Source organism: Hemitrygon akajei, chromosome 1, assembly GCF_048418815.1.
Source record: "Hemitrygon akajei chromosome 1, sHemAka1.3, whole genome shotgun sequence".
Lineage (NCBI taxonomy): Eukaryota > Metazoa > Chordata > Chondrichthyes > Myliobatiformes > Dasyatidae > Hemitrygon > Hemitrygon akajei.
Genome location: NC_133124.1, coordinates 205,695,564 through 205,721,165, shown reverse-complemented (window position 1 = coordinate 205,721,165; position 25,602 = coordinate 205,695,564). Strand labels below are relative to the sequence as shown.

At 46.7% G+C, this 25,602-nt stretch overlaps 1 protein-coding gene across 2 annotated transcripts in view; it reads left to right on the top strand.

Annotated features, from left to right (window-relative positions):
- Window positions 1-1,135: 1,135 nt before the first annotated feature.
- The window catches only part of LOC140734759 (cytoplasmic polyadenylation element-binding protein 2-like), a 71,120-nt gene continuing 46,653 nt past the window's right edge, over window positions 1,136-25,602 (top strand). Inside the window, exons 1-2 of one of the 2 annotated variants that reach the window (XM_073059220.1) lie at window positions 1,136-2,387; window positions 21,972-22,062. In XM_073059220.1, coding sequence (XP_072915321.1) covers window positions 1,689-2,387; window positions 21,972-22,062 — 790 coding nt within the window. In that variant the 5' untranslated portion in view covers window positions 1,136-1,688. The remainder of the gene's footprint in view (window positions 2,388-21,971; window positions 22,063-25,602) is intronic. The other variant, XM_073059210.1, reaches the window with a different exon arrangement.

The following is a 25,602-nucleotide window of genomic DNA, read 5'->3' as shown; positions in this document are numbered from 1 at the left end:
TTTCTCAGAGGCCAGAGAAGCTCTGGAATTCTCCGCCCCAGAGGTCCGTGGAGGCCAAGTCATTGGAAATTTAAGGCAGAGATAGATTTGAATGATCTGGGTACTGGGGGTTATTGGGGAGCCGTTGTGATCAGCAAAGATCAGCCATCATCGTATCGAAGGCTTCGTTGCTTTTTCCCCTCCCTTTTGTCATTGTGTGACCGATTACCTGAAAACAGGCCACTCTCCACAACGAGGATTAATCGAGGTGAATCAGGTGATTCACGGACTGGTTCTCCCCTCTCAGATGCCGCCTGACCTGCGGAGTTATCTCAGCAGCCTCAAGTTTCCCCACACCTGCAGTGTCTGCGGAGACACCCAGAGACGGCAGGAATCCCGAGCAACAAACAAACTGCTGGAGGAACTCAGCGGTCCGAGCAGCATCTGAGGGAGTGGGAGAGAGACCGTTGGAAGTTTCAGGATGAAACCCTGCATCAGGAAGTACTCTGGCAGCACGGTGCAGTGTAGTTAATTGCCCACTATAAACGGCTTCTGTAAATTGCCTGCAATGCGGGGCGGGTGGTACAAAGCCCATGGAAATATGTGGAGAATACAAATATAATCAACATAGGATTAATGTTTAAGGGCAGCGTGGGAACAGTGGTTAGCACACCGCTTTACAGCACCAGCAGCCCGGGTTCAATTCCCGCCCCAGCCTGTAAGGAGTTTGTACATTCTCCCCGTGACCGCGTGGGTTTCCTCCGGGGTACACCGGTTTCTTCTCGCAGTCCAAAGACATATTGGTCAATCGGTCATTGTAAATTGTCTCGTAATTAGGCTAGAGTTAAGTCGGGGATTGATGGGCTGCGTCGCGCTGTATTTCAATCAATCAATAGATCATCTAGGTAGATAAACAAGGCGCTTGAGGGTCAGCAGGGCCGTGGTGGGCCGAAGAACACGCTGCGGCGCTGCCTCTCTCTCCCTGCGACTCCATGACTATGACTCTGAGCTATGTGACGTGGGGGGCAGGGTGCGGTTAAAACGAAAACAAAATCGCAAACATTCTGAGAGGGGCGAAGTGAAAACGACAAATTTATTATTATTATTATTTTTTTTAAAAAAAAGACGCCTGCCCTGAACTACCGGTCAAATTCCCGACGCCGGGCGCAGGTCAGGTGCAGGATTTACATCAGAGGCGAGGGAGAGGGGAAAAAAAAATGTTAAAAGTAACCAGAATGCTTCGGAGTGTAAGAGCTTCAGTTCCGGAGTAAAGAGGCGATGAGTAGGTCATTAAACAGCATCTTGTGATCTTGGTTGTTCCATTTTGATGCGATCGATGAGGAACGGGAGGCGGGCAAGAGAGAAAGTACATAGACACACTCACACATACATATACACGGCACCGCACTGAAAAGCTGCTCCGGTTCGGTTAGTTTCATGTTTCGTGTGTTAGTTGTGGCGTTGGCTGAAACTGACGCGATTAGCGCTGTTACACAATCGGGGTTGCTCTCTGGGCAAGGATCGCCGGGGTAGCGCTGCGCTGGACTTGCATCTCCTTCTTGCCCGTCCCTAACAGCCCCTTTCCCCTTTTAAATTCTTAATTGCAACTCCCCCCTCCCCTCCACCACCCACCCCCCCTCTCCTTTTACTTTTTTAAAAAAAACAACAAAATTCCCCTCCCCTTCCCCCCCGGCTCTGCGAATCCAGCCATGTTACAGAATGACACGAAGAGATTATCAGCCTGCAGCCCATATCTGGAGACGGATCTGGAGTCTTTTAAGAGTGCAGAGGTCAGCTGTGGGAGTGAGAGTGCCCAGCTGGACGGCCACCCTGCACCTGGCAACTTGGTGCTACAGGATCATGGAGGGACCAGCTCACCTCACAGCAACCTAGGCTGGCCCACCAGCCAGGGGGGCGAGGAAAGCCTCCTCCAGCAGAGGGTACTGCCCACCGCCATGCTGCTGCCCAAGATGGTCCACCTGGGCCCCCTCTTCGGCGGGACGTTCCCCTCGGCGCACCAGATGGGGCTTTTGCAGCAGCACAGGCAGTCGTCCCTCAGCCAGCATCCTCCCCCGGCCTCCTTCCCCCAAAGGAATGGCTTCAGCGGACAGCAGCAAAACTTCAGGGCTTTCAGCTGGGGAGGACACCAGCAGCAGACCCGAGGAGGAGGAGGAGGAAGTGGCTGGGACTCCCTCAGTGTTCCCTGCAGCAGGAGCCTGAGGAGATCGGTCGGAGTAATGGGAGTCTCGAACTCGATCGCATCCTGCTCTTCCAAGAGGTCCTATTCCAGTCACCTCATGGTGCCTCCAAAGTTGAACAGGAGTCAACCTGGACTGACTTCCAAATCCTGGATGGATGACAACCCAGTGTGCACAGATAGCAACAGCAATTGGCTGCCTCAACAGCAGGTAAAACCTTTATATTTTTCTGTTGGGATTGTCACAATGTGTGTGGGCTGGAAGTATTTTGCTACTGTTGACTCCTCCCTTACTGAGGGGGGATTACCTGCACTCATCTCTGTGACTCACTCTGCTAACTGGAGCTCAGTGGTCCAGACTATGTCGTCTCCGAGTTAGGAGGATGGGGGCCCGGTGATCCAGGTTTGATCCTGACATCTAGCGAAGTGTGTGTGTGGAGTTTCTGCCTCCTTCTTGTAAATGTGCGTGTTTCCGCTGTGTGCTCCAGTTCCCCCTCCCCCCCCCCATGTCCCAAAAAACAGTCTAGACAGGTTATTTTGCCCCTGGAAGTTGTACCTCCCCCCCCCCCCCCAGTGAAATTAATTACACAACTGTTTTGTGTGTGTGGGTTTTTACAGGGCAAATTAGTGCAAAGTTGAATGTTTTGTGAGTCAACATTGGGCCAAATGGTTGTATGAAATATGGAAAGTGGGTTCAAGACTTGATTTTTTTTTTTAAAAATTGAGGTACAAGCACAGAATAGGCGACTCTGGCCTTTCGAGGCACGCTGGGCAGCATCTCCCAGTTTAATCCCAGCCTAATCACAGGACGATTTACAATGATCGATTAACCTCCCAACCAGTAAGCCTTTGGACTGAGGGAGGATACAGAAGCCCCCGGGTGAAACCCACGCAGTCACGAAGAGAACATACTTACAGGTAGCGGCCTGTACTGTAAAGCATTGTTGTACAAACAACTATGCTCCCTTGCCTGTATTATTACAGGTGTAACACCCCAGGCAGTACTGAGGGAGTGCTGCACTGTCTATTAAACCCAAGGTCTGTCCTCCCTTTCAGGTGCATGTTAAAGGTCCAAAGGGAATATCTTTAAGAACAGAATTCACCTGTGCCTGCAATAGCCTGTTTAATAAAAAAAAATGCTTTATCAAGCAGTTATCACAGTTCCGTGGGGGTCTGCTGTGCACAAATCTGTTGGCACAAACCTGACCTTGCAGCAATGACTGATTTCACTGGTGGTAACACACCCAAAATGCTGGAGGATTTCTGCAAGTCGGACAGCACTTATTGAGGGGAAATAAATATATTTATGATTCACTGATTGTAAGGTGTTTTGAAAGGGTAAATGTTAATGTAGGCCTGTTCTGGCTCCCCTCGTCCCTTCCCTTTTCCCCATGGTCCACTCACCTCTCCAATCAGATTCCTTCTTTTTCAGCCCTTCACCTTTTCCACCTATCACCTCGCAGCTTCTCACTTCATCCCCTCCCCCACCCAACTACCTTCCCTCTCACCTGGTTTCACCTAACACCTTGCTTGTACTCCCCCTCCCTCCACCTTCTTATTTCGACTTCTTCACCCTTCCTTTCCAGGCCCGATGAAGGGTCTCAGCCTGAGATGCCATCAGCTTATTCCTTTCTGTAAGTGGCTGCCTAAACTATTGAGTTTCTCCAGCATTTTGTGTGTACTACTCTGCATTTCCAGACTCTCTTGTGCTTATGTCAATTTAGGCCTTCCTTGTTTGCACTGGCTCACTGTAACATTGTGCTTTGTCCCCACAAGTCATTGGTGTTTCTCATTAACAGAAAGCTTGCTGACTTTGTCTGTGGGAGGGGACTATGTCTGCGGGCTACACCTGGCCTGACATGCCCACGTCCCACAGACGTGGCCGACATTGGCTCTGTGTGGTTTACCTTTGCTCTTTCTCCGTTGTTTGCATGGCTTAGCAAAGGAGAGCACATCTCTCGTCTCCCTGAGCAATTAGCCAGAGGCTCGCTAATGGCCTGGTCACAGTCAGTGTCTGAGTCAGCAAGATGCAGTGAACCTTACTGTTGCAAGCATTGGGAGATCAAAGTAATTGCCAGCAGGCCATGTTACTGGGGCTGGAGGCTTTGAGTTATAAGGATGGATTAGGACTTTGTTTCTTGGCGTGAAGGAGGCAGAGGGTGACCTTATAGACCTTTATCAATCATGAGGGATATACAGTACTTTGCAAAAGTGTTAGGCACCTGTATAAAGCTAGGGTGCCTAAGACTTTTGCACAGTACTGCATTTGTCAGAGTGGAACTGAGAAGGAGTTTGTAAATCTGGTGGGAGCAAAGAGCATAAGACCATAAGATATAGGAGCAGAATTAGGCCATTTGGCCTATTGAGTCTGTTCCACCATTTCATTATGGCTGATTAATTTTCCCTCTCAGCCCCATTCTCCTTCATCCCTTTATGTCCTGACCAATCAAGAATTAATCAACCTCTACCTTAACTATACTCAATGACATGGCCTCCACAGCCACCTGTGGCAGTGAATTCCACAGATTCACCACTCTCTGGCTAAAGACATTCCTCCTTATTTCCATTCTAAAAGGGCGCCCGTCTATTCTGAGGATTTGATCTTTGGTCATAGGCTCCCCCTCTACAGGAAACATCTCCACATCCACTCTATTGAGGCCTTTCAACATTCAGTAGGTTCCAGAGGATGTTGGGAATGATGAGGGTGGAACGCCATGGGAGGGATGTGGGAGAGGTGACAGAGAAGGAGTACCGGAGGCTGGGGAGACGCAGGTGCAGATACACCTGATGCTGAGACAGCAGGCAAGGTCATTTAATTCCAAGCAGTTGGTTTATTTATCAATACAGAATGTCTGCCTGGCTCTTCCTGGTCCCTCCTCTCTTCTTTCCCCTTTTTTTGTCAACCACGATTCCCCTCCCCCTGCCCCATCCCATTCTGTCCACAATAGAGACCCGTATCAGAATCAGGTTTATCTTCACTCACAGATGTCATGAAATTTGTTTTTTTGTGTGTGTGTGTGTGGCAGCAGTGCAGTGCGATACTACAATACTGTGCAAAAGTCTTGGGTGCCCTGGCTGTATCATGTGCCCAAGACTCTCGCACAGTACTGTAGATTAGCTGGATGCTCAGTCCCTTTTTTTTACCCCGGAGGTGGGGGAGACTACAACTAGAGCTCCTGGGTTTAGGGTGACTGGAAAGATTTAAAGGGGATCTGAGGGGCAAGCTTTTTGCATGAGAAAAGTAGGTCTGTGTGACAAATTGTCAGAGGAAGCAGTTGCACGTTTAGACAGGGACATGGATGGAAGGAAGGGGTGGCATTGTAGTATAGCGCTCAGCACAGTACTTTGTAGTACTAGGCCTGGGTTCAATCCCCACCACTGCTGAAGTAAAATTGGATAGGTTTCTGGACAGGAAAGGAATGGAGGGTTACGGGCTGAGGGCAGATCGGTGGGAATAGGTGAGAGTAAGTGTTCAGCACGGACTAGAAGGGCCAAGATGGCCCGTTTTTGTGCTGTAATTGTTATATGGTTATATGCTTGTAAGGAGTTTGTATGTTCTCTCTACCTCGGGGTGCTCTGGTTTCCTCCCACAGTCCAAAGACGTACTGGTTGGTAGATTAATTAGTCTTTGTAAATCGTTCTGTGATTAGGTTAGGATTAAATTGGGGGGGGGGGGTGCCTATGCAGTGTGCCTCAAAGGGCCTATTCCACGTTGAATCTTAATTTAAAAAGTTAAAAATGATTTTGAGGGACATGGGCCATACGAAGGTGAATGGGACTAGCCTGGTCAGTATTGACAAATTGTGTCAAAAAGTCTATTTCTGTGCTGTATGACTCTTCGATTCTACCCAAGGGCTCTGCAGAGTGGAAAAGGCCCTTAATTTGTTTGACGGCCACTTCCAAATGAGAAGGATTAAAATCATATTATTGCTTGAAGGATTTCAACTGTGAATTGTGGAGTAAGGTGCTAATCCCTCTAGCTGAGGTGGTGGGGGAGGTCTGGAATCTGATAAATCCACTACCACAAGGTCACCCTGAATTTGGGGCTGAGGGGCAGTGGAGTTCAATGGGCAGAAGATGGGAACTGCAGGAGGGAAAAGGGATTGTGGTGGAAGGTCAGTGAAGGGTGAATCAGAGGTGTGGAGGAGGTGCTCAAAAGCTTCAAATTCAGACCACGGAGCTGGGGTTCTGCTATAAAACTGGGCCTTGTTTTGTAATCTGAATCCCCATTTTAAAATGGAGTCTGGACAGGCTTGGATCTGGAGTAACACACAACCTGCTGGAGGAACTCGGTGAGTCGAACAGCATCTGTGAGGGTGAGGACTTCTTGATTGTTTTCAGGTAGGGTTTGGCCCAAAATATAAATAACTCCTTCCCTCGCCCACCCACAGATGCTGCTAAACCCACTGAGTTCCTCCAAGTAATTGCTTGTTGCCCTACTTTAAGCTGCCTTCTAAGAATGCCGGGGGATTTAATTAAAACCTACTGAATGTTGAAAGGACTAGATAGGGTGGATGTGGAGAGAATGTTTCTTATTGTGGAGATATCCAGAACTAGAGGGCACAGCCTCAAAATTGAGGGGAGACCCTTTTAGAACAGAGGTAAGGAGGAATTTTTTTTAAAGCCAGAGAGTAGTGAATCTGTGGAATGCTCTGTCACAGACTGCGGTGGAGGCCAAGTCCGTGGGTATATTTAAGGTGAAAGTTGATCGTTTCCCGATCGGTCAGGGCATCGAAGGATATGGCGAGAAGGCAGGTGTTTGAGGATGAATGGGTTCCGGGTTCAGCTATGATGGATGGCAGAGCAGACTCGATGGGCTGAATGGCCTAATTCTGCTCTTATGTCTTGCGTCTTAACTCTTTTGAAAGCAGATAACTTTCCTGATAGTTATTTAGTTTTTCAGTGAGATCCTCTTTCTTTTTGGCTTTTAACTGTCATTGGAAGAGTTGATGTCTACATGTCCATGTGGCCTAGAGGGTCAATGGGTATCTTTGTACTCTGACTCTATTTAACACTGTGTGAGTCTCCCTTGGTGATCTGAAGGAGCTGAGCTTGATCTCAGAGGCTGCAGCAACTTGTTCACCATTAACAGCATTGCAAAAGTCTTAGGCACATATATATAGCTAGTTTAGCCAAGACCTTTGCTCAGTACTGTAGTAATTTTATGTATTGCACTGTACTGCGGCCAGAAAAACAAACCAGATTTCTTTGCCTGTGAGTGATGATAAACTTGATTTTGATGAGGGCCTCTATTGTGGACTGAAACTGGGAACGGGACAGGGAAAGAGGAATCATGGTTGGGAAAAGGGGAAGGAACAGGAAGTACCAGAGAGACATTCTGTAATGATCAGTAAACCAATTGATTGGAATCAAATATCTTTGCCTGCTGTCTCAGGGCTTGGTAAGTCTGCATCTGTGACACTTCCCTGCCCTGGCACTCCTTCTCTCTCAGCAGTCCCACACCCCTCCCACAGCACTTTGCCCTTATCATTCCCAACATCCTTTGCACCCGCCAGACTTACAAACTTGCTCTCTGCACCACGTTGACAAATACAATTCTGTGCTAAAGTCTTAGGTACTCTAGCTATTTGTGTGTGTGCGCCTACGAATTTTGCACGGCACTGCATTTGCTGCAGCAAGCAAAATGGAAGTCGGGTGGCATCTGTGCAGGGAAATGGACAGGTTTGCGCTGAGACCCTCCATTTGGATTGAAGGATCGAAGGGGAGATGGCCAGTGTTAAAAAGGGGGATGGAATGGGTGGAGCAAGAGCTGGCACGTGATAGGTGGATCCAGGTGAGGGGATAATAAGTAAATGAGGGAGAGGAGGGAGAATGGAAATAATGTCAGAAACTGGGAGATGAAAGGTGGAAGCGACAGAGGGCTAAAGTGATGGGGTCTGACAGGAGGGAAAGTTGGAGCATGGAATTGAGGGAGGTTGGAGGGAAAACGTGTGGATGCATGTGTGGGTGATGGGCAGGTAGAGAGGATAGGAGAGGGGAAAGGGATTGTAATGCGATCACCCGAGTCGAGTATGACGTTCTCTTGAGTTGTCTATTGGTGGGTCCTCAGGTGGCTGTCGAGGTCGATCTGGGATCCACATATTCTTAAGGGGTTTCCAGACCCCTCAATCCTGTCCTCTTCCCCACTTACTAATTGTACGGGACTTAATCCGGGACGTCAGGGTGCTAGGGTCCAGTGGCATGGAATGCAAGATGACTGAGGACTTCATTGAGGTAGCCTTCCTCTGCCTTCACTTCAGTTGTGATGTGTCATCGTCTTCTGGTACCTCACTGTCGAGGTCTTTGTTGGACTGATATTTGTTTGGGACCATCCCCTTGACCTCACTGCTATGGGTGACCCTACCAGGAACTAAGTGATGGATAGCTAAATTTCAGACTCTCGGGATCTCAGGAACTCACAGGCCTCTCCAACACGACAAGGTGATGATCCTCAGAGAAGGATTGGGGAAAGAGATAAGGTGCTGTGGGGGGGGGGGGGGGGGGGAAAGAAAAGAACAAGAAAAAGATGGGGTGAACAGTTACCAGAAATGAGAGCGTTCAGTGTTCCTGCTGCCGGGTGTGAGACTACGCAGGAGGAGGTGAGATGATGTTCCACTAATTGGTATTTAGCCTCAATTTGGCAGCAGAGGAGGCATGGCTGCATTGTGGGGAGAGATCTCCGGCATCTAATAATAATGTTGAAGTGACGGCAAATTAGGCTGTTGTGTGACTAAGATGGTGGTGTTCTCATGTCCCTGTCGTTCTTGTCGCCCTTGCTGTTAGAGGTCACAGGATTGGAAAGTGTTGTTGGAGTAACTGGGCATTTTTTTAAATCAATAGTGAACACTCCCTGTACACCCCACTCCCCACCTTTCCTTCCATTCTCAGCACGTTCATATGCCTGTCGAAGACCCTCTTAAATGCTCCAATTGTATTTACCTCCACTACCAACCGTGGCAGTGCTTTCCAGGTGCCCATCGCTCTCTGTGTAAATAAACATTTGCCCTGCACATCTCCTTTGATTTTACCCCCTCCCCATCTGTAAATAATGGCCTCTAGTTTGAAATGTTTTCACCCTGGGAGAAAGATACTGGCTGTCAACCCTATCTGTGCCTCTTATAATCTTATACATTTCCATTAGGCCTCCCCTCAGCCTCTGCCCGGGTTTGTCCAACCTCTCCCTACAGCCCATGGCACATGTCCACTAGTCCGATGGGCATCAACGTTTTAGAAACAGCTTTTGCCCTTCCACCATCAAGTTTCTGAACAGACAATGAACCAACCATAAACACTACCTCATTTTTTTTTATTGGCTTTTTGCGCTACTTATTTAAATATATATTTGCTTTTTACGTCCAGCATTGTACTGCTGCTGCAAGACAACAAAGCTTACGAAATATGTCAGTGATATTAAACCTGATTCTGATTCTCTCCTGTACCCTCCCCGTTGCTTCCACATCCTTCCTGAAAAGGGGCAATCAGAATTGAATGCAAAAGTCCAGATGCTGCCGAACCGTAGTTTTATAATATCCAGATGAAGCAGAGAATTAGTGAAAGCAGCAATGAGCTGGGAGAGGGAACGGACCTGAGAGAACAGGAGCTTATTTATTGTGCACAGTATCTTGCAGGAAATCTGAAGGTCAGATAAAATTTTCCATTGCTCAATCGAACAGCACTAGGGGAGTAGGAAGCACAGGTGCTCTTTCATGTGAGGGAGGAACACTTTGCCAAAGACTGTGCGTGCCAGATAACAAGTTTGATCTCCTGTCTGAGGCCTAGAAGCCAGCCCACTGCTGAATTGGTGTTGCCACTGGGCCTGGGCATTCCTGAGCTAGTCCAAGCCATTCGTTGCTGCCCTTTGCCTCTGGATCAATCCCTGTGTACTGGCGGGTGTATGCCAAGGCTCGGCCTTGTTGGTTTAACTTGAGGGAAAGGCCAGCCCAAGGCTGAAGTGTGAAAATGACACTGGTGGAGATTCTGGTAGTAAAACCTTGGTTAATGTCACTGCAACCCCATCCTTGTGGCAAAGGGAGAGATATCACACGTTTTTTATCCCAGACTGGATAATTCAGCAGTCTAAGGAACTGAAGAATTTAGGTCAGCACAAAACTCTTAGCTTATTTTAAAACAAAAAGAAACTATAGTAGAAACTCAGTGGGTCAGGTAGCACCTGTAGAGGGAAATGGACAGTCGATATATTAGGTCAAAAAGGCGACTGTCCCTTTCCCTCTTTGGACTAACACACACAAAAAGCTGGAGCATTGTAGCAGGTCAGGCAGCATCTTCAGAAAGGAATAAAAAGCCCTCTACGGATGCTGCCTTCTCCAGCAGTTTTAATTTTGCTCCAAATTCCAGCATCTACAGTCTCTTGCATCTCCATTTTATTCTAGATTCTATGGTTTTCATTTCCTCACTGCCTCCATCTTCCATAATTGGCCAACTAAATTCAGTGCTCACTCATACAGAAAGATGGCCACTTACGACTTAGAAAATAGAGTTGAGAAGCAAAGAGAGGAAAGGGGGTGTGATTGACTCTGTGGTGTACTGAAGCCATCTGATTTATCTTCTGTGGACGTCTGAATTGGTTGCGGTACTGCCCGGCGTTGAGGATCTCCAGTTCTGAATGCTAACACGAGAAGGTCTGCAGATGCTGGAAATCCAAGCAGCGCGCACAAAATGTTGGAGCAACAGAACAAGGAAGGCAGCATCTGTGGCAGAGAGTAAACAGTCGACATTTCAGGCTGAGATCATTCGTCAGTACAGGGCAGGTGCTGATGAAAGGTCTAGGCCCAAGATGTTGACTGTTTACTCTTTTCCAATAGACGCTGCCTGCCCTGCTGAGTTCTGAATGCTGTTGCTTGCCTAATTGCTTGTACGATTTGTACTATTTTCCCTCTCTCTCTACACATTGGGTGTTCAATGGTCTTTTTTTTGTTTTAAATGGATTCTTTTTTTTTGTTTTGTGGCTGTCTGTAAGGAAACAAATCTCAAGGTTGTATAAAGTATGCATACTTTGATAATAAGTTCACTTTGAATTTTTAGATTTTGGAGTGTAGGTCCACCAATCTCTGTGCATTGCTTTGGATTTCCAGATAATGAGCTTTTCTTTTTTTAAAAAAAAGCAAATCAATCACTTGTTTTTAGTTCCAGAGGGATGGTGTTAAAACGTAGGGAAATAAGCTAAACCTTTTTTAGTGCACACTTGGTATTGCATGCAGTTGCGATTGCCATAATACATGAAGTACATAGAACATTGGAGAGAGTGCAGAAGCTTACTAAGATTACAAGAGAGACAGGAGAATTCTACAAGGATTTTAAGAGGGTCTAGGGACAAGGGCACAACTCCAGAATAAAGGAACACTTTTAGAACTGGTGAGAAGGAATTTCTTCAGCCCAAGCACAGTGAATCTTTGGAATTTGCTGACACAGAGAGCTGTCCAGGGCAAGTCATTGAATGTATTTAAGGCAAAAGTTGATATGTTCTTGACTGGTAAAGGAGTTAAGCATTAGAAGACCGTAAGATATAGGAGCAGAATTAGGCCATTTGGCCAATCCAGTCTACTCCACCATTTCATCATGGCTGATGCAGTTTTCCCTCTCAGCCCCAATCTCCTGCCTTCTCCCTGTATCCCTTAATGTCCTGATTAATCAAGAATCTATCAACCTCTGCCTTAAATATACGTAAAGACTTGGCCTGCACAGCTGCTAAAGAAATTCCCCCTTAGCTCTCTTCTATTCTGAGGCGGTGACCTTTGGTTTTAGAGTTTCCCACCATGGGGAAACATCCTCTCCATATCCACTCTTATCTAGGTCTTTCACCATTTGATCGGTTTCAGTGAGGTCACCTCTCATTCTTCTGAATTCCAGTGAACACAGGCCCAGAGCCATCACATGCTCTCCACATGATAAGCCCTTCAGTCCCTGAATCATTTCTGTGAACCTCCTTTGAACCCTCTCCGGTGTCAGCACATTGCTTAGATAAGGGGCCCAGAACTGCTCTCAATACTCCAAGTGAGTCCTCACCTGTCCTTCAACATTACTTTCTTGCTTTTATATTCTGGACCTCTTAAAATGAATGCTAGCATCATATTTGCCTTCCTCAACACCGGTTCAACCTGCAAATTAACCTTTCAGGAATCCTGCACAATGATTCCCAAGTCCTTTTGCACTTCAGATTTTTGAATTTTCTCTCCATTTAGAAAATGGTCTATTCTTTTATTTCTTCTACCAAAGTCCATGACCATACACTTCCCGACACTATTCCACCTGCCAATTATTTTCCTATTATCGGGGGATGGCGGGAGAATGGTGTTGAGGGGGGAAATAAATCAGCCATGATTGAATGGTGGAACAGACCTGATAGGCCAGATAGCCAAATTCTCCTCCTATGCATCTTTTAACACTACAAATGCGAAGGTGTACATATGAGGTAGGTGCGAAGAGGAAAGATGGTTTAGGGGTCACCTGAAGGAGGGTTTGACAGGTTAGACTGGATACAGAGAGAACGTTCCCACTGTGGGGAAGAGGGTAGCTCAAAAGCACAGAAGACCACAGCCAAGTGACATGGAATACAGCTGTTTTATTCAGTGAGTGGGAGAGTGGGAATCGTGGCCACAGGAGGAGTGGGGGATGTGGATGCAGTAAAGGATTGATGAAAAGCAGGATGAGGCTGGAAGGGAGGATATGGGCTGCTTGGACCGAGTAGGCTCTTCCTACTCCTTTGACCTTGTAATTCTCCCATAATTCTTCACCCCTCCATCTCCGGCCACTTACTGTTCTTTGTCCTTTGTCGCAACAGTGAATTAGAATCAGGTTTATTATCACTGATGTACGTCGTGAAATACGTTGTTTTGCAGCAGAGTTACAGTGTTGCATTAAGAATATATTAAAGTTAACTGAATAGTGCAGAAAGAAGAGCACAATTGTGAGGTGGTGTTCATGGACCGTTCAGAAATCTGGCGGTGGAGGGGAAGAAGGTGTTCCGAAAACATGGAGTGTGAGTTTGCAGGCTCCTGGACCTCTTCTCTGATGGTAGTAATGAGAAGATGGCATGTGCTGGGTACCAAGGATCCTTCATGATGGATGCCACCTTCTTCATGCGTCACCTGTTGAAGGTGCCCACGATGGGGCTGGCTGAGTTTACAGCCCTCCGCAACTTTTTCCAATTCTATGCGTCCGTCGCAGACTGTGATGCAACCAGTCAGAGTGGTCTTCATGATACATCTGTAGAAATTTGCTGGAGTCTTTGGTGACATACCAATCTCCTCAAACTCCTAATGAAGTGTAGCCTTCGGTACGCCTTCTTTGTGAGTGCATCAATTTTGGGCCCAGGATCGACCCTCTGAGATGTTGCCATCCAGGGACTTGAACCAGATGCCGGAGCTTTCGGCTTCCTCGTCTCCAAGCTCTTGGATTTCACCTCAACCTCTCTCACTCTCTTCTCAGACACCTAACAGAAAGCGCTTAAACCCCAACACTTGGCCATGCATTTGTTCCCCATGCTGATGCCTCCTTTGGCATCACAGTTCATTTGGTAACACCCTTGTGTGGGTACTATATAAATGAAAATTGGATCTGCTTTAACAAGCCTTGTGCACTTGCTCACTGAGTCTGGAAACAATTTTGGTGGACTTTGCTGAGCGTATTGGATCCTTAATCTTCCAGTCAGCTTTGAGAACAGACAATGATTAGCTTTATTTGTCGCATGTACATCAACATTAAAGCGAAATGTGTTTGTGTCAAGGACCAACACAGGAACAGCTTGCAAGTGCGGCCATGCTTCTGGCAGTGACATGACATGCCCACAGCTTGCTAACCTGTACGCTTTTGGACTGTGGGAGGAAACCCGAGCTCCTGGAGGAAGCCCACGCGGTCATGGGGAGAATGTACAGACTCCTTACAGGCAATAGCGGGAATTGAGCCCTGAACTTCCGATCGCTGCTGTAAAGTGTTACGCTAACTGCTAAGCCAGTGTGCCGCCCTGATTAATTTTATCTTTTCATTTAAAACTTAACCTCGTTGTTGAATAAAACAGCATTGTATCAGGCCCATTGGCCCATCAAACCTGCATCAACCATCTGAGGTCGCCTTGGGTCAAGGTTGACCGTGATTGTTACATCCTAGCTGTCTACATATATTACACGAGCCTGGAGAGTACAATATGGAGAGCAAGCTGTTGCCCATGTAGAAAGCTCCCCCCTCCACGCATCTGATGAACCCAAAGGAACGGCAGAGACCAATACAGTTTGGTACCAGCAGTGTAGTGGGAGTTGCCAGTCAGAGCTGAACCGGATGTAGGACTGCCTTTGGGACTCCAGTTCCAGATTTCTCCCTCCGGGTTTACTCCCGAAGCCTTCTTCATGAGAGGATGTAGGAGGTTTGAGATCAGAGTGTTCCTTCTCCACGGCTGATGGGCCCCATCTGCCCGAAGCGACTCGTTTTAAGGCGTCAGTAATCCCTTTTGTCCCTTCTGTCCGTAGAAACGGTTTTGCCAGGCTAAGCCACACATGAAGGCCAGGAGCTGGACTTGGTTGTCAGAGGCTGTTTGAGGTGCATGCCATGGCGAGCATTAAATAGGTAGTGGGAGTCTGTGCCCATTTCCACCTCCGGCTATGAGAACCTTAAGCACCCATCGAGCATCCATTTGCATTTAATCCCCTCTAATCCCATTTCACTCTCCCCCTCGCCTCCGTCAATTACCCCAATTTGTACTGTTCACTTAATTGCTGTGAACAGCTCTGATAGGCAATTCATCTACCTTGGATGTTTGAGGCAACTGGAGCAGCTGTGGGAAAACTATGTGATCCCAGGAAGAACATGCAAACTCCATAACACTATACGGATAGCACTGGAATTCAGGAATGAACCCAGGTCAATCGATCTGAGGGTTATTCCACCAGTGCTACTGCACAAGGCAAGGTAGAGGCTCCAGTGAATTTGAAAAAAAAACATGATGTGGTGGAGAATTTTTTTCCTTTATATTATCTGAGATTGCAAGAGACAGGATCTGAATTTGGTTTCACATTTGCAGTTCTATAGTACCTTTCTCTTCAGGACTGCCTAGTGAAACCAAAACCAGATGGAGAACACCCCAACTACTGCTTAACGTCTCAGATGTGTCTGTTGTTAACACTCACACAGTGTTTCTCTGAGGAGTGTTTGGTGGCTCTGGGCCTGTACTCGCTGGAGTTTAGAAGAACATGATGGAGATCTCATTGAAGCCTACTGAATATTGAAAGGCCTAGACAGGGTGGATGTGGAGAAGATATTTCCAATAGTGGGAGTCTTGTGGGACCAGAGGGCACAGCCGCAGAGTAAAAGGACGTCCTTTAGAACAGATACAAGGAGGAATTTCTTTCACTAGAGAGTGGTGAATCTGTGGAATTCATTACCACAGATAACTGTGGACGCCAAGTCAGTGGGTGTATTTGAAGACTCTTGACTGGTAAGGGTGTCAAAGGTTACGGGGAGTATGCAGGAACATAGAATTGAGAGGGAAAACAAATTAGCCGTGATCAAATAGTGGAGCAGATTGGATGGGCTGAATGGCCTAATTCTGCTCTTATGCCTTCTGGTCCAGTTTTGAAGTGTGGTTGCTGTTGAAAATTTAGCCTGTTTTGTTATTGCACAAACCTACAAGCAGCGATGTGATAGGTGCTGTCAGTGATGCTGGTTAAGGATAAATATCGGTCAATATACCAGACGTCCCAAATTTCAGCCATAAAGTGAACGCTTGGCAGTGCATGCCGTAAAACATAGAGCTTCCTGTACTAGAACCGCTGAAAATGTCAGGATAATACCAAGCTGGCAACACTGGATAAATTCCTGGGGTGAGATCTGTAGCTGTCAGCAATCGACTCGCGAAGCAGATTGAGATTCAATATCCTGCAAATCTGGCGTCCTCATGAGATTTACAGAAAGAAGCAGTGTATTTAAGAGTGGAATGTTTAATCAGGTAGAAGCCAAGGGCTTTCTCTTTGCTGGTTAACTGTGGGTTTGTTTGCATCGCCAAGGGGAACGCAGTGAAGTGTGCATGCCGATTTACTGATGGCATTTGTTCGGTGTACTACAGGAAGCTTACTACAGACCTGAGGCAGATGGTGTGAGGTGTGCCAACACACAGAGGAAAAGCTGGCTTTCACTGAGCAGACTTAATCAAGGCCGATGTCTACCGAGGTTCAGAGTTTTTCAATATCACCTGCGTGCATTGGAACGTACAGTGAAATGTGCGGTTTGCATTAACGACTGATGCATCTTAGGGGTGTGCTGGGGGCAGCCCATGAGTGTTGCCACACATCTGGCGCCAACGGAGCTTGTCCATGGTGCTTGGCAGAGCGTCACAAAACAGAACAACAGCAACAATGGCAAAACAACCCCCTTCTTCTCTCCCCCCCCCTCACTCACACACACACTCACACACACACTCTCACACACACTCACACACACACTCACACACACACTCACACACACACTCACACACACACTCACACACACACTCACACACACGTCACAGAGTCATACAGCATCGAAACTGGCCCTTCAGCCCACATCCCGCATGCTAACCACAATAGCTGTTCCTAATTGCGTGCTATTGGGCCTGTATCCCTTTAATCGCTGCTATTCACGTACTAATCCACACTCCTTAAAATGGTATTGCAGCTCCCCCAATCACATCTCTGGCAACCAGTTCCATACACTCATCACCCTCTGGGTGAAGAAGTTGTCTCTCACACTCCTTTGAAATCTTTCCATGTTCACCGCAAACCGATGCCCCCTAGTTTTTAGTTCTATCCCCTGGGAGCAAAGATTGTTAGCTTTCACCCTTTGTATACCCCTCGTGTTTTTATACACCTCTGAAAGGCACGCCCTCAGTCTCTTACCCTCCCAAGGAATAAGGAGCTAGCCTGTCCAACATTTCACTATAACTCCAGCCGAGTCAGAGACCTCCAAGAGGACTACAACCTTGTTGTTGGGTTTGGGGGCTCGCGTGTCTCAATGACCCAGAGAGATATGTTGGCTGGAGTTGGGGCTTTATGCTTGGTAGGGTCACCCATGCCAAACAGGTCAAAGGGCAGAGGCCAGACTAAGAGTGGTCCACCGGTCCTCCGGGTTCGGAGGTTCAGCTCCGGGCTAGCAACCCTGACTGGTAAAACAAAATTGTTGTGGAAACGGCAATGGAGAAACCTTCTACATCTGAGTGCAGTGGTGTTCCTGAGTCTCCACCCAAGGCTGGCACGACTGATAGTAGTGAAAACTGAGAGAAAGTTATTGGCATGATGAAGGAAGCCGTGAGCACTACCAGAGATGGAGGACCTTCCTTGCTGCCCAGACGCCAGTGGTGTAACAGGCAGTAAGTAGAGTCAGAGAGATACAGGGAGGACCAAGGTCCTTCAGCCCATCTAGTCCACGATGACTATCAACTGCTCATTTATCTAATCATTAATCCCATTTAGTTTATTCTTCCCCACATTTTAATTATCTCCAACACAGACACTAATGCTTACCTACCCGCTAGGCGTCTGATTCACCTAGCAACCCTCATGTTATTGGGAAGCTGGAGCACCGGGGGAAACCCATACGGACAAGGAGAACGTGCAAACTCCGCACACAGTCAGCACCAGACGTCGGGATTGAACATGGGTCTCTGGAGCAGGTCGACTAACAAGACCTCTTTTCTATACCTTACCTCGCAACCTAACGGTTGGAGTTGGGAATTCCAGTTCTTAATTGGAGCGAGGCAGCTTTAACTATGACGAAGGTCTTGCTCTAAGTAAGCGTTGGAATTCAATTGTAAACAAGCTGGGCTGAAGTCAGGCTAACTGGCCTATAATTTCTTCTTTTCTATGCCTCCCTCACTTAATGAGTGGACTGACATTTGCAATTTTCTAGTCCTCCGGAACCGTTGTAAAATCTAGTGATTCTTGAAAGTTCATTATTAATGCCTCTACAATCTCTTCAGCCACCTCTTTCAGAACCCTGGGGTGTAGTCTTACCTGGTTCAGGTGACTCATCTACTCTACCTTCAGACCTGTTAGCTTCACAAACACCTTCTCCTTAGTAACAGAAACAATCCACCTTCTGCTCTGTGACACTCAAATTTCTGCTAGTATCTTCCACAGTAAACACCGATGCAAAATACTTAATAAGTTTGTCCACTATTTCTATGTCCCCCCCATTACTATCTCTCCAGCATCATTTTCCAGCGGTCCGATATCCACTCATTTCTCTTTTACTCTTCACAATCTCAGATTATAATCTTACAATCTTTTATATTATTGGTTAGTTTTCATTCATATTTCATCTTTTCTCTCTTTATGGTTTTTTTAGTTGCCTCTGGTTTTCAAAAGCTCCCCAATCTTTGAACTCACTAATTTTTGCTATATTATATGCTGTCTCTTTTCCTTTTATGCTGTATTTGATTTCCCTTGTCAGCCTCTGATGCCTCATCCTCCCGTTAGAATACTTATTCATCTTTGTGATGTATCTATCCTGCGCCTTCTAAATTGCAACCGGAAACTCCAGCCATTGCTGTTCTGCCGTCATACCTGATAGTATTCACTTACAAGCAACTTTGGCCAGCTCTTCTCTCATGCCACTGTAATTCCCTTTACTCCACTGTAACATCTGACTTTATCTTCTCCCTCTCAAACTGCGGGGAGATTCTACCATATTATGATCACTGCCTCCCAAGTGCTCCTTTACTTTTAGCTCCCTGATCAACTCTGGTTCATTACACAACACCCAATCCAGAATTGCCTTTCCCTTAGTGAGCTCAACCACAAACTGCTCTTTAAAAAAAGAAATCTCATAGTCATTCTACAAATTCCCTCTCTTGGGAACTAGCACCAACCTGATTTTTCCCAATCAACATGTGTACTGAAGTTTTCCCCTGACTATCGTAACATCTCCCTTTCTTCATGTCTTCTCTACCTCCCATTGTAATTTGCATCCCACATCCTGGCTACTCTTTGGAGGCCTGTGTTCATCACCCATTTCAATTCTGCCCCATGTTGCTCTTCAACTCATCCTACTGACTGCAATTTGGCCCTCTCATTTGCCAGTCCTTCCTCACAGTCTCACTACACACTGCATCGATTTGTATACCAGTGCCCCATCCTTAAATGTATCACTCTCATTTCCACCCCTGCCAAATGAGTTTAAACCCTCCCCAACCGCGCCGGCAAACTTGCCTGCAGGATATTGGTTCTGCTCGGGTTTAGGTGTAACCTGTCCTTTTCGTACAAGTCATGCCTTGCCCAGAAGAGATCCCAATGATCCAGAAATCTGAAACTCTGTCCCCTGCACTGGTTGCTCAGCCATTCTTTCATCTGTACTATCATCCTATTTCTGTCCTGACTAGCACATGGAACTGGGAGTACTCCACAGAGATGTGTCATCACCTTCCACAGGCTCCACTCTTGGAGCCTTGGTTGGATTGTTCTTTGTCTGGAACTGCACCCTTGACCTTACTACCATGGGTGACCTTACTAGGATCTGGCTAAACGCCAGACAGCATTGTGCTCTCGGGATCTCAGGAACTCACAAGCCTTTTCACCGAGACAAGGCGACTATCCTGAGAGAGGTTCGTTTGCAGCACAGCACTGGATTCTTTGGCAGGGAAATGGGAGACATTGAAAAGAGGTGCCTCCCCGTTTCAACAGGCTGGTGGAAGCACCAAGTCTGCTTCAAGCTGATGTAAGGTCTCCTGCCTCCTGCAGTGAAGGAGGCTGAGAGCTGTCCTGATTGGTGCATATAAGGTTCTGAGAGGCATTAATAGGGTAGATGGTAATTTTCCCCCGAAGTTGGGCGACCAAAATCAAGAGCTCATAGGGTTGAGATGAGAGGAAGAGGTTTTAAAGGGGTCTAAATTTCTTTTACAGAGGAGTGGCCAATACCTGGAACTTTAAAAAAAATTTAGAAATGCAGCACGTTCAGGGGCCCTTCAAGCTCAAACGAGCCTGTGCTGCCAGTTACACCCACGTGGCTACGGTAATTTGTTCGCCTCTGGACTGGGGGAGGAAAGCAGGGCCCCTGGAGGAAACCCAAGCGTTCACGGGGAGAATGCACAAACCCCTCACAGGCAGCGGCAGAACTGAACCTGGGTTGCTGGCACTGTAATCACGTTACACTAGCCACTACGCTGCTAAGCAGCTCCTGGGAATATACTGCTAGGGGAGGTGGTTTGAAGCAGATGCATTACTACATTTAAGTGGTTTATTGTTTATTATTGTCACACGTACAGAATAACAGTTGAACAGGCAAGGCATAGAAGGATATTGTCTTACTGAGGGCAAATGGAAATCAGTGTAGATGGGCAGAAAGGGTCAGCATGGGAAGGTGGGCTAAAGGGCCTGGTTCTGTGTCACTTAAGTCAATAACTGTGTTCCTTACTGCTTCAGCCTGGTTCTGTTCTTCACTTGTATCTCGGCCATGTTTATTGCAATGTCAGGGCCTCTTGAGTATTCTTGGTGGGGGGGGGGGGGCGGGAGAGGTGGACTGATTGTGAAGGGAGGGTGGACTGATTGTGAAGAGGGGGTGGCGAAAGAGAATGAAATTGGTATGGAGAGAGAAGAGGGAATGATAGTGGTGGGGAAGGGGAGAGGATGATGTAGAGGGAAAGAGGGAGAGTGATTGCTAGTGGAGGGTAGAGGAGGGAAAGGAGGGAGAGACAAAGAGACAGGTGGGAGGGAGCGAGATTGAGAAGGATGAGGAAAGAGAAAGATAGAGACCCAGATGGCTCTGACGGAGGGAGAGAGAGAGAGAGAGAGAGAGAGAGATGCCTTGCAACAATCCTGATCTCAGGATGTCGCAAAGCACTTTATGGGCAGTTAAATATTTGAGAAGCATATTGTAATGTAGGGAAAATCTGCTGCCAATTTACACTCCACTTAACACATACACAAGAAATTTGGCAGCTGCTGGACATCTTGAACAACGTACACAAAGTGCTGGAGGAACCCAGCAGGTCAGGGAGCAAGTAAGGAGGGCGGGATGGAATAAACAGTCGAGGTTTTGTGCCTTCATTGAGACCTCACATCGAGTCGTCAGAAGATTGTGTTGGCTTTCAGATAGGATCTACACAGGGAGATAAGCAATCGACATCTTGGGCTGAGACTCTTCATCAGGACTCACAAAGAAGGGAACGAAACGGTTGCCTGGAATGTCAAATGTTTACTTCCCCTCCATAGATGCTGCCTGACTTGCTGAGCTCCACCAGCATTTAGTGTATGTTTTAGCTGACACAGCCTGTTTTAAGGCGTGGATTTTTGGTGTGAGTGCAGAACCAGTGCTCCAGTGTACTTCCCTAACTTTAAATCGACCACGGATGAGATATGTAGACTTAGTTGAACATCACGGCCAAACAATGGTACCCCGACACTTCAGCACACCATCCGAATTGCACAGGACATGCTAGCTGACACATGGTACTTTGATCTTGTCAATGCATCTTGCACCACCAGAAATGGAGATAAGAGAGCTGCCAACAGAATTCTCGATATAGAAGTATTCTTTATTAAATTCATTCAGGGAACTTGGCAGAAGCTTCCATACCTGATGATAGTTCTGTGAAAAGTCGTGGTGTCTTTGGTGACGAGAAATTCCGGAAGGGGGATTAACTCAGATTATATCCGGGTTCTTGCTGTGTTAAACTTTGAAGAGCTTTGGCCTTCCAGAGGTCAGCTCTTCCCAGAGGTGTAGATTATAACAATTTCTATCAGAAATGTTTCTGCTGAGTGCAGTTCTGGCTTGTTTCGTTTTAATGGACTCTTGTCTGTTCTGTGTTTAATGATTTCAGGAATGGACGCACCCCTATGACACGTTCAACATGCACTCATTGGAGAACTCCTTGATTGACATCTTGCAGAATGAGCAGGAACCACTTAAAAGTGAGTCCCATGGAAACGCACGGCCCTCCTTTCTCATGCCTCCCTCCCTTCTGTCCAATCGCAGACATTCGCTGAATGGTAACCTCTTGATGGGGCTTGTTGGATGAATTGATCTTGCTTTTCTCTCTGACGTTATTGCATCTATTTCATTGTGATGGCGCAAAAGAACAACTTGTGTTCTTACAGTCCATTGGACGTAATGCAGTAGGTAATGGAGTCACCGATTTATTTATCTATTTGTTGAGTTACAGCACAGAACAGACACATCTGGCCCAACAACACACCTATTTAACCCTAATCTAATCACGGGACAATTTACAGTGACCAGTTAACCTACTAACCGGAACCTCTTTAGACTGTGGGAGGAAACCGGAGTACCTAGAGGAAACCAATGTGATCACGAGGAGAACGTACAAACTCCTTACTGGCTGTGGTGAGAATTGAACCTGGGTCACTGGTACTGTAAAACGTGCTAACCACTACACTACTGTCCCTCCCTCACAGAAACCCACTGGGTCTATGTCAGTCCTTTGAGCACCCATTTACCCTCATCCTACATTAATCCCTCCAGCGTCTCTTCAGCACCCTGCCCTCCCCTCTCCGCCCAAAATCCTCCACCTGTACACTGTGGACAATTTATAGAGGCCAGTTAACTTACTAGCCCACACATCTTTATGGTTGTGGGAGGAAGCTAAACCACCTGAAGGAAATGCCCATAGCGTCAGAGGGGAGAGTGTGCAAACTTCACACTGACAGCGCTCGAGGTTGAGATCGAACCCAGGCCAGTGGAACAGTGTGGTAGCAGCTCAGGAATGGCCTCGGGATTTGAACACCTCAGCTCAGTTGGCAATGATTCCATTTCTGTTGGTGGTTTTAGCAAAGATGTCGCTGGCCCTTTTATTTTTGGCTCTTGTCTGTCTTGTTGCTCCCCACTAGTCCTGTGCTTGTTAGAAGGCCAGATCCCTGAGCAGAGGTTGCCCTTCCAAGCCTCTTCCTTACAGGAGCAACTTGGCTCCTTTTGATGACCATTGACAGGAAGTTCAGAGTCTTTGAGATAGCTGCCCACCCCACCACCATCTTAAAACCTCTCAATACAAAAAGAGACCATTCAACCCTTCCGACAGATCTCCTCTTAAACTGATGGGCTGTGAGAGGAAAGACTCAGATATTGTGACATAATAATGTCCCAAGGATCCTGTTAAACCTCATCTCCCTATAATGAGTTGCCTTGTTACCTCAACGACTCGTATTAGGTTCTTTTGTAGGGTGGCACAGTGGCATAATCTCAGTTTCTCACAGCTCCAGTCACCCAGGTTCGATTCCAACCTCAGGCACTTAACAAATAGAATTTTTTTGTTCTCCCTGTGAAAAGATGGACTTTCTCCCAGGTGTTCGGGTTTCCTTCCACATCCAAAAGATGATAAGAGGCATAGATCAGATGGATAGCCAAAAAACTTCTCACAGGGTTGACATTTAAGTAAGGCATTGGACAAGGTCCCACATGGGAGGTTGACCAAATCTGCACACAATACTCCAAATTAGGCCTCACTAATGCCTGTACAACTCTGATGTAACATCACATCTCCTGTACTCAATACTTTATGAAGTTTGCTTGCTCGGCATTCAGGATGAAGTAGTAAATCTGATCAGGCATTGGCTTTGTGGGAGAAGCGGAGAGTGGTGGTAGGTGGTTGCCTCTCTGGCTTGAGGCCTGTGGCTGGTGGAGTACTGCAAGGATTGGTGCTGGATCTTTTCCTGTTTGCCATCTATATCAATGATCTGAATGATAATGTGGTTAACTGGATCAGCAAATTTGTGGATGGCACCAAGATTTGGGGCGTAGTGGACAGTGAGGAAGGCTATCATGGCTTGCAGTGGGACCTGGGCCGGCTGGAAAAATGGGCTGAAAAATGGCAGATGTAATTTAATGCAGATAAGTGTGAGGTTTTGTACTTTGGTAGGACAAACCAGGGTAGGTCTTAAACAGTGAATGGTAGGGCACTGAAGAGTGTGATAGAACAAAGGGATCTGGGAATAGAGGTCCATAATTTGTTGAAAGTGGCATCACCTGTAGATAGGGTTGTAAAGAAAACCTTTGGCATATTGAAACACACAAAATGCTGGAGCAACTCAGCAGACCAGGCAGCATTATGGAAAAGAGTGCAGTCAATGTTTGGGCTGAGACCCTTCATCAGGATGAAGGATCTCAGCCCAAAATGTCGACTGTACTCTCTTCCATAGATGCTGCCTGGTCTGCTGAGTTAATCTAGCATTTTGTGTGTATTGCTTGGATTTCTAACATCTGCAGATAATCTCTTAGGATGTGGAAACCATAGAAAGGGTGCAGAGGAGATTTACAAGGATGTTGCCTGGATTGTAGAGCATGCCTTATGAGAACAGGTTGAGTGAACTCGGCCTTTTCTCCTTGGAGTGACGGAGTATGAGAGGTGACCCGATAGAGGTGTTAAAGATAATGAGTGGCATCGATCGTGTGGATAGTCAGAGGCTTTTTCCCAGGGCTGAAATGGCTAGCATGAGAGGGCACAGGTTTAATTAAGGTGCTTGGGAGTAGGTACAGAGGAGATATCAGGGGTAAGTTTTTTATGCAGAGAGCGGTGAGCGTGTGGAATGGGCTGCCAACTACGGTGGTGGAGGCAGATACAAAAGGATCTTCTAAGAGACTTTTGGACAGGTACATGGAGCTTAGAAAAATAGAGGGCTATGGGTAACCCTAGTAATTTGTAAGGTAGGGACATGTTTGGCACAACTTTGTAGGCCGAAGGGCCTGTATTGTTCTGTAGGGTTTCTATGTTTTTCTCATTTGTTTTTGGCACATTAGCCTTAATAAATTAAAGTATTGAGTACAGGAGATGTGATGATAAGTTGGAGTTGTTCAAGAAATTAGTGAGGCCTAATTTGGAGTACTGTGTGCAGATTTGGAAGATGTAAATAAGTTTGAAAGAAAACAGAGAAAATTTACAAGGTATTGCTGGGTCTGGAGGACCCGAGATATAAGGAAAGGTTAAACAGGTTAGGGCTTCATTCCTTGGAACGTAGAAAACTGAGAGGAGATTTGATAGAGGTATATACAATTATGAGGGTTATATATAGGGTAAATGCAAGCAGGCTTTTCCACTAAGGTTGGGTGGGATCACAGCTAGGGGTTATGGGTTAAGGGTGAAAGTTGAAAAGTTTCAGGGGACTATGAAGGGAAATTTCTTTACTCAGAGGGCTGTGAGTGTGTGGAATGAGCTGCCAACGCAAGTGGTGCATGCGAGCTCGATTTCAACGTTTAAGAGAAGCTTGGATGGGTAAATGGAGGGTAGAGGTATGGAGGGCTGTGGTTCTAGTGCAGGTGGATTGGGAGTAAGTAGTTTAAATGGTTCGACTTGGACTAGATGGGCAGAAGGGCCAGGTTCTGTGCTGTGCTTTTCTACGACTCTGACTCCATACATCTAATACGAAGGAGCATAATTTAAAAATGATTGGAAGAGAGTATGGGCTGGATGTTAGAGGTACTTTTTTTTTTACACAGACAGA